At 38.3% G+C, this 14,971-nt stretch overlaps 3 protein-coding genes across 3 annotated transcripts in view; 2 read left to right on the top strand and 1 right to left on the bottom strand.

Annotated features, from left to right (window-relative positions):
• Nucleotides 1-423: 423 nt before the first annotated feature.
• LOC135073690 (achelase-1-like) lies at nucleotides 424-2,264 on the top strand. Its single transcript, XM_063967827.1, is given in 5 exon segments — nucleotides 424-520; nucleotides 963-1,125; nucleotides 1,417-1,675; nucleotides 1,873-2,138; nucleotides 2,140-2,264. Coding segments are annotated over 5 exon segments (777 nt in total). The 5' UTR covers nucleotides 424-474; the 3' UTR covers nucleotides 2,183-2,264.
• A 2,229-nt stretch (nucleotides 2,265-4,493) lies between these two features.
• LOC135073852 (trypsin, alkaline B-like) lies at nucleotides 4,494-6,187 on the top strand. Its single transcript, XM_063968077.1, has 4 exons — nucleotides 4,494-4,602; nucleotides 4,896-5,055; nucleotides 5,307-5,565; nucleotides 5,864-6,187. The coding sequence occupies exons 1-4, from the start codon at nucleotides 4,557-4,559 to the stop codon at nucleotides 6,173-6,175; spliced, it is 777 nt and encodes a 258-aa protein (XP_063824147.1). The 5' UTR covers nucleotides 4,494-4,556; the 3' UTR covers nucleotides 6,176-6,187.
• A 6-nt stretch (nucleotides 6,188-6,193) lies between these two features.
• Nucleotides 6,194-14,971, bottom strand: part of LOC135073786 (uncharacterized) — a 57,330-nt gene continuing 48,552 nt past the window's right edge. Inside the window, exons 7-13 of the mRNA XM_063967966.1 lie at nucleotides 13,836-14,009; nucleotides 11,805-11,938; nucleotides 10,555-10,723; nucleotides 10,001-10,108; nucleotides 8,613-8,721; nucleotides 7,930-8,084; nucleotides 6,194-6,978 (exon numbers count right to left, since the gene is read on the bottom strand). Coding sequence (XP_063824036.1) covers nucleotides 6,868-6,978; nucleotides 7,930-8,084; nucleotides 8,613-8,721; nucleotides 10,001-10,108; nucleotides 10,555-10,723; nucleotides 11,805-11,938; nucleotides 13,836-14,009 — 960 coding nt within the window. The 3' untranslated portion in view covers nucleotides 6,194-6,867. The remainder of the gene's footprint in view (nucleotides 6,979-7,929; nucleotides 8,085-8,612; nucleotides 8,722-10,000; nucleotides 10,109-10,554; nucleotides 10,724-11,804; nucleotides 11,939-13,835; nucleotides 14,010-14,971) is intronic.

Genomic DNA, 14,971 nt, shown 5'->3' with positions numbered 1-14,971 from the left:
CCAGAGGGGTTACCCTGTACCCAGTCCTCTCAGAAATCTTAAAATATTCAGGAGATCGTGTCTTGTCTTTTGATCAAATTGCACATTATATAACCAGAATAGAGGTTTACGGCAATAACATTTTTCTTAATAATAAGGAGGTCTTGTTTGATTTTTGTCCCGAAATTAACCCCTTACTACATAGTCACAGGTTAAGCTTTAGCTAGCGGACTACCATCTTTTACCTTGTTTGTATAATTATGTTTTATCTTTTGGTGGTGTGGTCGCTGCAAGCAGAACCGACTAGTCGCGGGCTATCTATAATTATTTTGTAAAATCCCAAATACCTAAGTACCTATGCGTAAAATTGACAAAAAAGGATTATGAGAACAGATAAAAGATAAGCAGTTCATCAGAATGATGAAGAAATTTTGAGTATATAAGCAGAAATCAATCAACAACAATCACACAACTACCTACTGCGTGTCGGTCAAAATGCGTACCTTCATTGTCTTGGCTTTAACGTTGGCGGTGGCGGCAGGTAAATATTTCAAGCCATTTTTAATCACATTCTGTACAATTCCTATTTACTTATTTAAAATAATTATAAAATATGTATTATGATAAAAGAGTAGTTTTCAGTGTTAAAATAATTGGCTCTGCCGAGTGAGATTAATTTAAAAGTTGCACTGAGCACTGATCATCTGAAAAATGTATTCCTTCGTAGCACAGATTGTTTTTACTGTATTGGCTTCGAGTTCAGGATATTTATTAATGGTGCAAAACTATTGAATGAAACTCATGTAAATTGTATTTCCTGAAATAAATAAGAGGCTGAAAAAGGTGACTGGTTTCTTCCACCACTCCTTCTCAGCACCAGCTAATGTGTGGTCCCGAAGTGGTGGGAGGGAAATCTAATAAACAATATTATATTGAGACGTGTAACTAAATACTAATAATTTGAATTGAATTACAAATTGTAGCCGATGACGCCGCTGGTCGCATCATCGGTGGTTCCGTGACCACTATTGAGCAGTATCCTGAGATGGCTGCTCTGCTGAGTTGGTCCGGCACCAACTTTAGACAAGACTGTGGAGGCACCATTCTCAACAACAGGGCTATTTTGAGTGCTGCTCACTGCACTGTGTAAGTAAATGCTGCTTCCATCAAAACTTGACCTGGCCTAATTAATTTCAAATCACTGCCATAATTGTCTTTTCCTTGCTTTTAGCCCTATTTGTTTTGCAAGTTTTACAGCCGACAGCAAACCCCTGGTGATTTTTTGTAGCAAAATAGCAATGAGTTGCAAAATGGCTTTTTTGTGTACCTAATAAAAATACCGATCAATTTGGACCCCAGATACTATACCAGATATGAATGGAAATTAGCGGTAAGGACTTCTATGTATTTCTTTCAAATGCTTATTCTTTCCCTCAGAATCACTGCAGCATCTAGCCGCCGTGTACGCGTCGGATCATCATTCAGAAGCTGGGACGGGACTGAATATGCTGTCGCTAGAATCATTAACCACCCTGACTACAATAGGCCAACCCCAATGGATAATGACATCTCTATCCTGTGGGTCAATGGAAACATACCCACCACTACGAGAACCCGCCCTGCCGCAATCGCTGGTTCCAACTACAACGTTGCTGACAACCAAGTAGTCTGGGCTACTGGATGGGGACGGACTATTGTAATTATACTATTTTTTGTGTTCACCATACTCTTTCATGAATGAATTAACAATTTAACAAGAGAACTCGTCAGTTTAAGATTCACTTTAACATGATTTTCATTAATACTACGGGCTACGCCAGTTGACACTGGATGATAATTACATGATAATTCGTATAATTTTGTCTCGATCATTAAGCTTTTTGATGATTACAGGCTGGCGACTCAAACTCAATGTCAGAACAGCTTCGTCACGTTCAAGTCTGGACAGTGAACCAGGCGATCTGCAGACAGCGCTATTTGAACCGAGTCATCAACGGCGTCCACCGCCCAGCTTACATCACTGACAACATGTTGTGCTCCGGCTGGCTGGACATTGGAGGTCGCGACCAGTGCCAGGGTGACTCCGGTGGCCCTCTCTACCACAACGGAATAGTCGTTGGCGTCTGCTCCTGGGGTGAGGGCTGTGCTCACCCACAGTTCCCCGGTGTCAATGTTCGCGTGTCTCGCTACACCAACTGGATAAACCAGAACCGATAAAAACTGTCAAAGACTGATTATGACCCTGTTATTAATATTGGCTTGATTAAACGCATACTATACACAATTATGGTTTTTTGTTTTTATTTCCTGCTTAATATCGTTCTGTAGATGTCTTAGTTTTTTGAACAGATAACAAGGTTTTATGTTAATTGAATACTTATATCAATTCACAAATTGATAAATTTATATGTAATTAAGCTTACTATCAAATTGAACAACGATATACAGGATGATTTTTTCAATCAGTGTCAAAAATTTTTAGGAGCGACTAGAATCTGTAACTTAATCGATTTACGTAAAGAAAACATTTTTTTTTTCATTTTTAATTATTTTTATCCGCTGCGCGCGGTTTTAAAATTGGCTCACGTGGATAATTTGCTTAGTTCATAGAAAAATACGTACACACGTCATACTAATTAGATTTTCAATTATTTCTTTTCGCGAAAAACACTACTATTAATAATTATATAAAATAAAATAATTAAGATAAAGTTGTATTGTTAAATTATGTATAGAGCTTATTAAAATTGGACACTGATTACAAAATCATCCTGTATAGAAACGGATCTTTCCTATTCTTTTATATGTAGGTATTATCTTCTGATAACATAAAAGGTTTTTCCTTAATTTCAATAATCATTATTTTACAACTTTAGTTCGATTAAAATTAAATTCATTAATGCGATATCAAAGATGTGATGTAATAAGAATTATTTTGGCTCTGCAGAGCACATTGCTAAACACTTGGTGTTGGCCTGAAATTAATTACTTTTTAAAAGCTGATCTTATCTCGGTAGGTAGGTATACACTACTACTTTTTTATCACCGGAAAAATTTTAACAGGTTATGTAGAAATGTGTGAAAATTATAAAGTAAAAAAAAAATTAAATTTTTATAAAGTTAATTTTTTTATTAAATTTTCTTTAGTCCCTATTTTACGCGTCACAGCTGGGCCACTCCGCTGCTCGTTCATTCAGTAGAGTAGTCGTACGCGCTCACACATTGATCTGTCTGTCTCGCTCACGCCTTGACCACGCTTCCAGTGTTATTATTACTAATTTAGACCATTTTAATGCAACATTTCAAGTAATTTTGAGTTCTAATAAGTGTTTCATTACACTTACGTACTTCTTTACGTGGTATTCTGACTGTTAACACTAATTGTAAGTTAATAATACAATGAAATACCTACCTACTGTGAATACGTTACGAATACACACCAATGTGTCGTTACGAGGCTACTACGACTTTAAAAGAAATATGTAATTCAAAGATCTGCCAAAACAGCGGCTTTCAGTGTTATCATCACAGAATAATAATAATGTATTACTTAGCTACCTATCTTAGGCTATTTTTATTGCAACATTTCAAGTAGGTAATTAGAATTGTAATTGAACGCAGGGCAAAGGACGAAAACAGTAATTTAGTAATTACGTAATACGTCACGTTGTATTTCTGTGAGTTTTTAACACTAGTTAATAATAATACCTACTGTGTAACTCCAATTGAGATCGCGCGTCGTTCGTAGTTCGTGAATTTAAGATCCGCCATAACAGCTGAGTGGTGCGAACAGTTTTAGATGGTGGTTTTAGTAGGCGCTTAGGTAAAATAATAAAAATAATTCAACTTTCCCTTCATACTTACCCGGGCTTAGGATCGGCCTTAGGACCGGCAAAATTCAATGCTTTGATAAGCACCCTGCATCGTGCTGAAGTGTGGCTGTCCCGGTACAGTCGCAAAACTGCACTACACAATTTCTCCGGCCAAGAATAATAATGCACGTATCATTAACACGTATTCACGTGAGGTGAATTGGTAAGACAACGTAATAATTGCACGACACTATTGACTTGATTGATACAATGTTAACAAGACACTTCACGACCGATAAAGAGCTCGCGCGCGCGCAACTGACCGACCGCGGCCGGCGGCCGGAAGAGCGAGAGGGCGGAGCGGGCCGCGGCCCCGCGCCGCCCTCTCGCTCGTGGCTCGCGGGTGATAATGGCCGCACAACAAACGTACACCGCCGCCTTTAGGAAGCGTCGGGCCGGCAACGTCGCATCTCTCTCCATAGTAACGGGCGGCCTTGCGTTGAGCGTAAATAGTGCTAGCGACGCGTGTGTCCAAATATTACCAATTTTGGGATGAAATTTTGAGTAGCTTTATTTAACTTTTTTTTTTTGCATAAATAGGATCAGTATCAATAACTCATTACCCAGATTTTTTTTTTCCGGTGATAAAAATGTAGTGGTGTATATCAAAGATTATGAACATTTAATCAAGTTAAGAATTATTTATAAAAAGTCAGTGAGAAATCATCCGTCGTTCAGTAGACAGTTGGTTATTTAATTAATAAAATGCGGTTCCTTATCGTTGTGGTGTTATGTTTGGCGGTGGCTTCAGGTAAATATGATGAAAAATACCATTTAATATTTTATTGGAATAAACTAAAGAGCAATTTGTAGCCAGTACAAATATAATTTCATTTTTCATATTTAATGTCTTCTAGATGGAAATAGGTACAATGTTAAGTACAGTATTATTATCGGTTTGTCATCTTGTAGCAGAGTTTAGAGGTGACACTGTATAATAATAATTATGTTTGTTTTCGATACGACAAGAAGAAGAAGAATATTATCTTCACGTAGTTTCATCCATAGTTATAATCAATGTCACATCACATCTTTGAATTTCAGCTGCAAAAGACAATGGCAGGATCATCGGTGGTTCACTGACGACCATCTATGACTATCCTGATATGGTGGCATTGTTGCGCGGTTCTGTCTTCTATCATCAGGACTGCGGTGGGGTCATTCTCAACAACAGAGCCGTACTCAGTGCAGCCCATTGCGTCGGGTAGGTACCTAAGGAACACTACGAAATATCAATATTCAGTCCGTGGTTTGTATAGCCTTTTGTTTAATTAAGCGACTGTGTCAGTTTACTGGCGTCCAAACATATTTTGCCTTATATAATAACCATGAAAATGTTGTAATTCGCGCATTAGGTATGAGGCAAGGAATAACACTATTTTCGAACGAGACCTTTAACTATCGATAGAACGCAACAGAGTATGCTTAGTCTAAACCCAACAATTTCTCTTCCAGAGCATGGGGCATACACGCTCGCCGCATTCGTGTCGGATCATCGTACGCGAACAATGGTGGCACAGTCATAACCACAGAGAGACTCATTGTCCACCCCGAATATAATGTACCGACGGGACACAACAACGACATTGGAATCTTGTGGACGACGGAAGAAATCCCAGTCACGGCAGCTTCCCGACCAGCCTGGATCGCCGGTCCGAATTACCACGTGGCTGATGATCAAGAAGTTTGGGCTGCAGGCTGGGGCCGCACGATCGTAAGTTATCTTGTAGATATTGCAGATATTATACTCCAATTTCCAAAAGACGTTATAAAATTGTAGTGATGTCTCATTAGTTCTTGAAATGGTGATTGTTCTATTTATCTCGCATATTATGTTACTACCAGAAGTTCAATTGATTTTATTCCAGACAGCTCTCTCTCGTCTGTCTCTTGAAGACATCTAATAATCTTGATTTAGTTTCTATCTGGCATTACTCTAGCATTACATCCGAGCATTTTTGAATCTCTTCTACGCATAACAAAAGAAGGCTAAAAAAGGGACATCCTTTCAGGCCAACGATGGGGGCTCAGTCTCAGAACAGCTACAGCATGTGAAGATCTGGACAGTGAACCAAGAGACTTGCAGGCTTCGCTACTTGCAGCGGTCGCCGATCCCGAATTTCATCACGGAGAACATGCTTTGTGCCGGCTGGATAGATGTGGGAGGTCGCGACCAGTGCCAGGGCGACTCCGGTGGTCCTCTCTACCACAACGGAGTGGTCGTCGGAATCACCTCGTGGGGCGAGGGCTGCGCTGATCCCTTCTTCCCTGGTGTCAACGTTCGAGTCTCTCAATACACGAGCTGGATCGATAGCAACCGATAATATTTTATTCGAGCGATTAAATCAACAACAGTAGGTACCTAGCTATATCTATATTTTTTGTTGCCAAATAGCGAAAGTGGACAATTAACAAGATGCTAAAGTGCGTGTGTTTTCTGTACTTGAATAGGTTTTTGTTTTCTGTTTACTAATGAAAATAATATTATTAAGTGTGTAAATGCGATGAAGAGGTGATTCTAATTAAAACGCCTACCTCAAACAAAATTGAAGCACTACAAAACTTTAATAAAACAGGCTGAGTTCTTTGATAATATTAATGTATTGTCAACAAAACTGAAATACAAAAGTAAACAGTCACAAATAAATTGGTATAAACTAGCATCCTTCTAGAACTTCAAAAACAACATCAATTTCTACGAAATAGTACCTAATAATTCTCAGTCATCTAGTTTCGGTTTTCCAGGTAAAACTGTTTTGATGAAACTCATGAAACGGGGCTATTTACAAAACTGTTATTTTACCATTTTAATAGATTCTAATTTTACCAAAATAGCTCAAACTGACTTTGCCGTATAATTAAATGATGTTAAAAATTTAAACGTTCAAAGAATTATCAAGAGAAATATCATATCATTGTCAGATAATTTTGATTAATTAATTAACATCAAATATCTAAATGATAGTACTAATAAAATTGACCTAACACGTCGACATTCCAACTATATTTTTATAGTCTACTTTGGGCTGGTTTCGGGACTTTGGTTGGCGTCTTCTCCTTTCATTTCTCCCGGGACATAGAAGTCCTTTTGTTCGTGGTCCGACAAACGACTTTGTAGGCTGTATTTCTGAAAGAAAAATTATTATGCTGCTGAAAATGTAACACAGCTGATATCTAAAATTATAGCAAAGGATAATCGAAATTATCTACAATTTATTATCCGAAAATGAATAATAATTCTAATTATGTATTAGAATTAGTCACAAATCGTGCTAATCATGAATGAGAGATGATTAGTAATTTTATCAGTTTCCTTGACAAGTTTTTGGTGCCCAAACTCACGCTAATACATATTATTGTAAGAGTAAAGGCTCGACCAAACCAACGCGTGCACGATGGCGATGGCGATCAAACTTATACGCATTGATCGCCATCGCCATCGCGCACGCAGGGATCGCGTTGGTTTTGCCGAACCTTAAAAATGATTATTAAAATCAAAGACGTTACTGATGTTGAGCTAACTGTTATGGTACTAATGTAGCCATAACCCTAGTATCATATTCCACGATAGGTCTAGCGCTAACTCGGACATTGCCAGAGATATGGGCGCGGCACGGGAAACGGGTGTTTTTGGGACGTCAAACGTCAGCGAGACTTCAAATGTGCTTCAGATTTGTATGCTCTGTCACGTCGTAATATAAGTATCAATGTGAAACCTCCCAAACCCCAGGCATCACAATAGGCTAGTTTCCTAAAAAAAATTTTTTAGTCCGTCATGTTTAATATAAAAAAATATTGGACACATATATTTTTATTTGTCAATCTAACAAATAATTACATAGTTATGGTGCGTTGAAGTTCCGAACGACGTCACAACGTGCGGCACTTTTATGCACGCATTGACGTCACGGGCCTCTTCTTATGAACTTTGGCGCGCTTTATCTCTTTAAATTTTTATTAGTTTGAAAAAGTGAAAAATAGGTGTAGAGTATTTTTTGATAAGTTAACTGACGGACTAATTAAAACTCTTGCTTTTTGACCCAGGAAACATCCCTATTCGCTGCAAACCAATACTTACCCGTTTCTCCTTCTCCTGTTTCATCTCAATAAGCAGTGACCGCAGTATGCGGTGAGCCAGGAACTCGCTCGTGCGACGCACGTCGGGCGAATCGCCGTATATCCGGTTATCCACCACCGCCGACGCGAGGCTTTCCACGGCCTCGCCCCATTCCACTGTCAAAGAAAAAGATTAAGCTTCGAGATGAATAGCGCGTTTAGACGTGGGGCAAACAAAGGCTCTAAGCTTTTTGGATACACTGGAAGAATAAAATTAACGTAATAAAATAGGTATATTTATAGAGTAAGCTTTGGCTTGAGAAAACAACTTACTTGTCCCAAGACTTTAACGTTCCCGGTGCCAATGCTTTGGGATAATAATAATGTGCAGCAATAATAATGAAGCAGCATTAAAACTTCCTCTCACCTCTTTATCAATATTTTTTACAAGATTGATTATTTATGTACTTCAAAGTAAAACCTAGGAAATTCAGTAGAGTATCACAAATGCAAAATACCTATAGCTGGTAGCTATATTTGCTAGTAGCAAATGTAGCTGGGTATTTGTAAGTTGCAAAAGCATTCCTTGCGCCAAATGCTCTTAGTTCAAAATTCAAAATCAAAAGCGATAGATCCGTTTGTTACGTTATATCCAAAGCTAGGTTAGTTTAAAACATAAAAATGCAGTTCATTTAGTGGTCTTACTTGGATGCTTCATGTTGGGCAGCGTGACTTTACCCACGGTGACGTCCATGCCTTTTTGCACGCGTTGACTCACAGAACGTGACAGCAGTTTGGCGGCAGAGTTCACCATCTACACAGATGATGATGATGTTGGTATAGTTGATGATGACTTTCGTAATTTTCACTTTGTACTCAAATTACCAGGGCCATAAAGTTAGTTATCAATATTAGTCGGATTTATTGGTTTTTCAATATGCCAAAGTCTATTAGCGCAGACTGCAGTATCAAAAATAGATAACAAATCCGTATCTAGAACTCTTCTGTGTTTGCCGGTTTTCATACTCGGAATAATTTAATTGCACTGAAAACAAATACGGTTTCACATTTTCTGAATCAACTAAACCAACAAAAAAAAAATATTCAATATTCATGCCAATAATGGTCAACACAAAATTCGTTGTTCACGTTGTGTTTTCTAAAAGCTACCACGAACACTTTTGTTGTGTAAAAATAAAAGCTTTTGCATAAAGCTGTAAGCGGCTTTTAGGCTTTAAATGTGTGCCAAAATCAGTTAAAATCGTGGACTAGACAGGAGTTTTCAGAGCAAGCGTTTGGTATTTGCAAATTATGCTTGTGGGCTGGTCCATATTTGCCCGATGGTTGGATGAGCTAGATGCGTGAACTTCACAAATCAAAAATGCAGTGGGCTCCAACTTGCGCACACAGCGGTGTAACTATTGTAGCGCGACTAGCTTGTATTTTAGAATATTAAATTTTGTATACAGGATGTGCAAGTAAACGGAGCAGTACTTAAAACTATACGAAAGGAGACCCTGACAAATAATTTCAGAGTTGCTGAAATTGGAACAGTTGCTTGTAGAAACAATGTGACATTCCTTACATCATTTCGATTCGAAAATGTCCATACATCTGAACTAATATTTTAAACTCAAATTATTATAGAAATGTACGTAGTGAAGCGGTCAAGAAATCAAATCTAAACCCGGTCGTTGCATTGTCTAATGATTACGTTTCCAAGACTAAATAAATAGTTTTTGTACAACCTGTATAAACAATTTTACGCATAGTTACGTTTACGGTTCGGGGTTAGATTTGTATTCTCGACCGAAGGAAGGTATGTAAAGGGGTAAATATGGCATTTCTCATTCGACATTTTCATTGAAACATTCTCATGTTTCCGCAAACATTTTCGAAGCTGGCTTGGTTAGAACATTGTAGGTTCGAAGGCTATTTTTAGATGCGGATACCTGTCGGTAGTTAGAACTGTGTTTGCAATATGAGCATGTCATCCAGTGATATGATGATCTGACTCCAGCTTCGGTTCAGACATAAAATATGAATAGCTGTGCATAGAAATAAAATTAAAAATCAATACATTTAAAACTTACTTCTAGAAGTTTCCTTCTTTCAGGCAGGTAGGTGCCAACAGCCACTGGATCGGGCAAGTCCTCGACTCGGTCGGAGAAAGTCACTTCAGCCAATTTCGTTTTGGACGGCTTTAAAATAAAAATGTAAGTTTTAGCGACCTCTTGAAACAAAGACTAGTTTTTTAAGCTTAATTAATTTAAAGGCGAGCTTAATTGTTCACAATCCTAATCTTAAATAATGGCGCCCAATTAGTGCCAAGACCCTTAAAGAAAATGAGTTAGTACGATTAAAGTAAACACTTACAGTAAATAAAATTCGCGGTTTACGTTAACCCTTTCACGACCAAGGGAAATATTTTTCCCTTGGTTTTACTGGTGAGCAAAAAGACCTTGATCTTTTTTAAAATGACCTTTTGTAAGTATTATTCTAATAAAGTAGAGATCTAGTTTCACTATCTATTATTTCTCTTGTGATATTAACTCATATTATTACAATAACAAGACCAAAGTTTGATAGACCTAGTAATACGGTAACTATCACAACACATTATGGTAAAAAATCCTTCAATACTTACTACAGGCGTCGGTGGTCTATCTTTGACGCTCTTCATGTCGATTTCTGTGGTGGTCTCTGCGGGTATGTTGACGATGTCTCCGAATAGAATCGAAGATCCGTGCACGTTTACATACTGTCGAGCCAGCTCGGTGGCTATCTGGATCGACCACCGAGGCACTTTTGTTCCGCTGGATGAAAAAATATCAGGTTGTACAAATGTACACTTTGGCAATGTCAATAAATGGATACAATTGAAAAATAATTTTCTGTATCCTTATCCTATTCTCTTTTACTTCCCCTGGGACAAACTTGACCTTCACTGGTTGGGTTTTTATTGGTGGTCAAGCTGTAGATCCTGGCTATGACTACACAGGAGTTGCAGCGGTGGGAACGAGATTCTCTGTATTATATTTTCGTAAAAGAATGATACAATGTTACTGACGAAGTATCTAGCTGTCAATTTATGAAAACTAAAAATAAATCTGCTTTATTTCAATTAGCAATACAGAACCAATTTATATGTTTTACTCATTTTATTAGCGAACAATTTATTATTCCATTCGGTTTTCTGGAAATATTGTGACTTGACGACCTATTACCTAATTGAGATTGATTACAACTCCTTCACCCCAGTCCGTTCTCGTAGGTATCCATTATGTTTTCATGGTAAAAATGCTGAAAAATCTTTGAGCTTATGATAATATTACCTTAAATTGATTGATGAATATGTCAAAAGACCCTTTTAACGGACTTTTGAGAAAACATCCGAGTAAAGAATTCGAAGCTTAATTTAACGATTTTTTAGTCTTAATTGCCAGCTACAAAAGCTTTGACAATTTAAGGCTTAGAAGTTTTGGTAACTCTTTGTAATTAAAGGGAAAGTAAATGTTTTAGGAGTTATCCAGATAAGTCAAAGTTATTGAACAACATTAAACGATTTATAGATAGTTTCAAATAAATATTGTATACTTAAATAATAATTTTTAAATATTTTCATTAAGTAGATTTAAGAGAAATGTGTTTTCAGTTGTTTTCAGCTTTCACAAAATGGTAAATTACAAAGTTTTATCCGCTATCTGTCTCAAAATCGAATTCCAGTAGCTACAAATTCTAGGTAACAGATTAATTACGTTCGATAAGTAGTCGTTAATTAAAACGCAGATAAACAATGTTTTCCAGAATACAGCACAGTAGGTAATTTGAGACTTTCTGGAACTTTTCAATCTACCTTTTATTTATATTTATTTTCTATTAGTGATAGTCCCTTACTGTCTCTTGGCGGTGCTCGGTCGATAGTTTTGGAAGAAAACGTGAGCGGCGCGTGAGCGAACCACCCTCTCCACGTCTCGGAGGAGTAGATTCACTCGTCTGCGAGCAAACTCCATCACGGCGGTTTCCAGCATCTGTGTAAGTTGATGAATTGGGTAAGGCTCTTATGGTGGAGACCAAATGATCTGATTATTATAATAAGAGCACGACCTTCTTAAATTTTATCATCATTTTATCCACAGGATGTCCGCTGCTGAACATAGGCCTCCCCCAATGATTTCCACATCGCCCGGTTGGTAGCGGCCTGCATCCAGCGCCTTCCTGCTAAGTGCTACCTCCATACCCTCTCTACTTCTTTAATTTACCAGATACTTACAAATAGAGGGTAAGGCACACTTCCCACCCTAGTCAGGTGGGTTGGAGAGATAAGGTTATTGATACGATATAATTGGAGGCTTTTGGTCGTTTAGGGACACGGCGGGACCTACAACCCCAATAAGTAAGCACCCTGTTCTGCTATGCTGTATAGCACCCATATTGTCCCCACTCAGCGGTAATAGTGGTAAACGGGTAATCACCTTTACCTACTTGACGGTAGTGCCTGCATTGTACTTATGTCCTATCAAAACATGTCTAAACTCAAAATGGTTGTTAATTTTTTTGACGGTATAAAAGAATTCTTGAATTTTGAATTGGTCATGTTGAAATATAAAAAGAACTACGAGCCATTCCAGACAGTAATGGCCCTTCTGTATTACAGAAGGGATTAGGGCCATTAAAATTCGGGAAAATATGCGATCCCTTTAAAGCAGGATAATTAGAAATTAATTGTATGCCTTCCTTCGAACTCCGTGAGGAATTTATATGAATAATTATTCTAAAACCTAAACAATTTAGAATATTTCAGTCCCTTGGTGTAGCTTTTAATTATCTTGGGTAAAAAGGTAAGGGTTTTAGCGTAGTTTACTGCGTCATTTAGGGCGTTTTGCATACTTATTAAGCGTCTGAGGTAAATTGCGAAGTTACATGGTCATTACAGATTGTATTTTAGTGGTTTGGTTTTACGACCAGGCCTTACCTTATTAATAGTGATGTAATAGGTTCGCAAATGTACCTAATATTTTAAGCAGCTGAAGGATTTTAAAGTTTCTGGCTAATCAGACTAAAGTTGTTTTAAGGCTGTGAACATTTTCATTTAAACAGTACATTGATTATTCACTCTCTCGCCTTGACAGCAAATAATAAATTACAATAATAATAAACTCGTTATTTGTTTCAAAACTAGAGAACACAAACTTACTTCGTTAAAAAAAAGATAACTCTCCTTGAGCGGACATAACGAAAGCTTGGGGAATCCTTCAGATTTTCAAAAGTAAGAGAGGTCTAATATGAACTGACCTCGTCAAGCAACTTGATGGTGCGGTCGGTAGCACAGTCTCGATGTCCATTCTAGCACGGGCCTGACCAAGGGTCATCCTTCAGCAAGTCTCCTTGCATAGATACTGCGGTGGACATCGCTTCAGCAGCAATACGTTAGAAATTAGGACAAATGAACTAACCTCGTCAAGCAACTTGATGGGTGCGGGCGGTCGGTACCACAGTCTCGATGTCAATTCTAGCATGGACCTGACCAAGGGTCATCAGCAAGTCTCCTTGTGTAGATACTGCGGTGGACATCGTTTCAGCAGCAACTCAGCAAGACGTTAGAAATTAGGACACATGAACTAACCTCGTCAAGCAACTTGATGGGTGCGGGCGGTCGGTACCACAGTCTCGATGTCAATTCTAGCATGGACCTGACCAAGGGTCATCAGCAAGTCTCCTTGCATAGATATTGCGGTGGACATCGCTTCAGCAGCAATACGTTAGAAATTAGGATAAATATGAACTAACCTCGTCAAACAACTTGATTTCATTCTGGCACGGGCCTGACCGAGGGTCATGAGCGCGTCTCCATGCAAAACCCTCGCCACTGCAGCTAGACATTAGATAAATCTCCTTAACGATGGGAGGGATCTAATATTAACTGACCTCGTCAAGCAACTTAATGGGTGCGGTCGGCAGCACAGTCTCGATGTCCATTCTAGCTCGGGCTTGACCCAGGGTCATGAGCGCGTCTCCTTGGGTGGACACTGCGGTAGACATCGCTTCAGCAGCAAGACGTTGAGCCAGCTCAGGACTCATGCCCTTTGCGCCGCGCTTTGACTGTAAATAAAATCGTGGTTAGCAGCTATTTTAATTATTTATTTACTCTATTTTTCAAGGGCAACTGGCACCTTGGGTCCAGTTCGAAGCAACAATCGACGGAAGACTCATTATTGTTTTTGCAAATTGAAATACATATCTGAAAAATGCTTATGAAAAACTGGATTATTATTGTCATATTCTATCTCTCCTGTCTATTTAACAGTCCCACCCAACCCTCTCACGCGTTTATAATACACAATAAAAGATCTTCACATTTCCTTTGACTAACTTCAAACAAAAGGCGCCGTTTATATGTAAAACGTTTTTCACGAGTCGTTGATTCCGGCGCCTAGTTGACTGCTTGTTGTGAATAATAATGTTAAATGCACTTAATGTTTTCAGTATTTACCTACTTCGAACAACGAGAACTGAAGCACTGAAGTCTCCTGTTGCTTGTTTTAATGCAATCTATTCTTGCAGCGCTTTATTTGTTTAACAAAGATTGTTTTCATCGCTAGCGCGCTTCGCTTGTCTAGATGTTATTAAAACTGCACACAACATGAAGTGCTTTGAGCATTAGTGGTGGAGAGCAAGAAATATTAAATTTGCAACGGCATAATGGAGTAGGATAGGGAAAGAATATGATTAGATAACACAATTTCTCAAGGATAGCTTGTAGAGCGATTACTAGTACCAAGTAGAGCGTTTAATAAGTCATTTATGACTGTAGACGTCAAAAATAGGCTTGACCTGGTTCTTCATAAAATGTTAAATGCTTCTGAAGAAAGCATGTTCTTTTTCATCGTTGGGAAATTAGAAGAAAAAACTTACTTAAGCTTAATGAAATTCTTAAGCAATTCCATCAATGCTAAGTAATGCAACGAGATGGGAGTGCGAGGAAAAACCACCAATAGAATTACAGGTTTTTTCTTAGTCTCGCTTTTCTTTGAATACACGAGTAGGTAAGCGAGAAACGTGTG

Source organism: Ostrinia nubilalis, chromosome 1, assembly GCF_963855985.1.
Source record: "Ostrinia nubilalis chromosome 1, ilOstNubi1.1, whole genome shotgun sequence".
Taxonomy (NCBI): Eukaryota; Metazoa; Arthropoda; class Insecta; order Lepidoptera; family Crambidae; genus Ostrinia; species Ostrinia nubilalis.
This window is presented reverse-complemented; position numbering and strand designations above follow the sequence as displayed.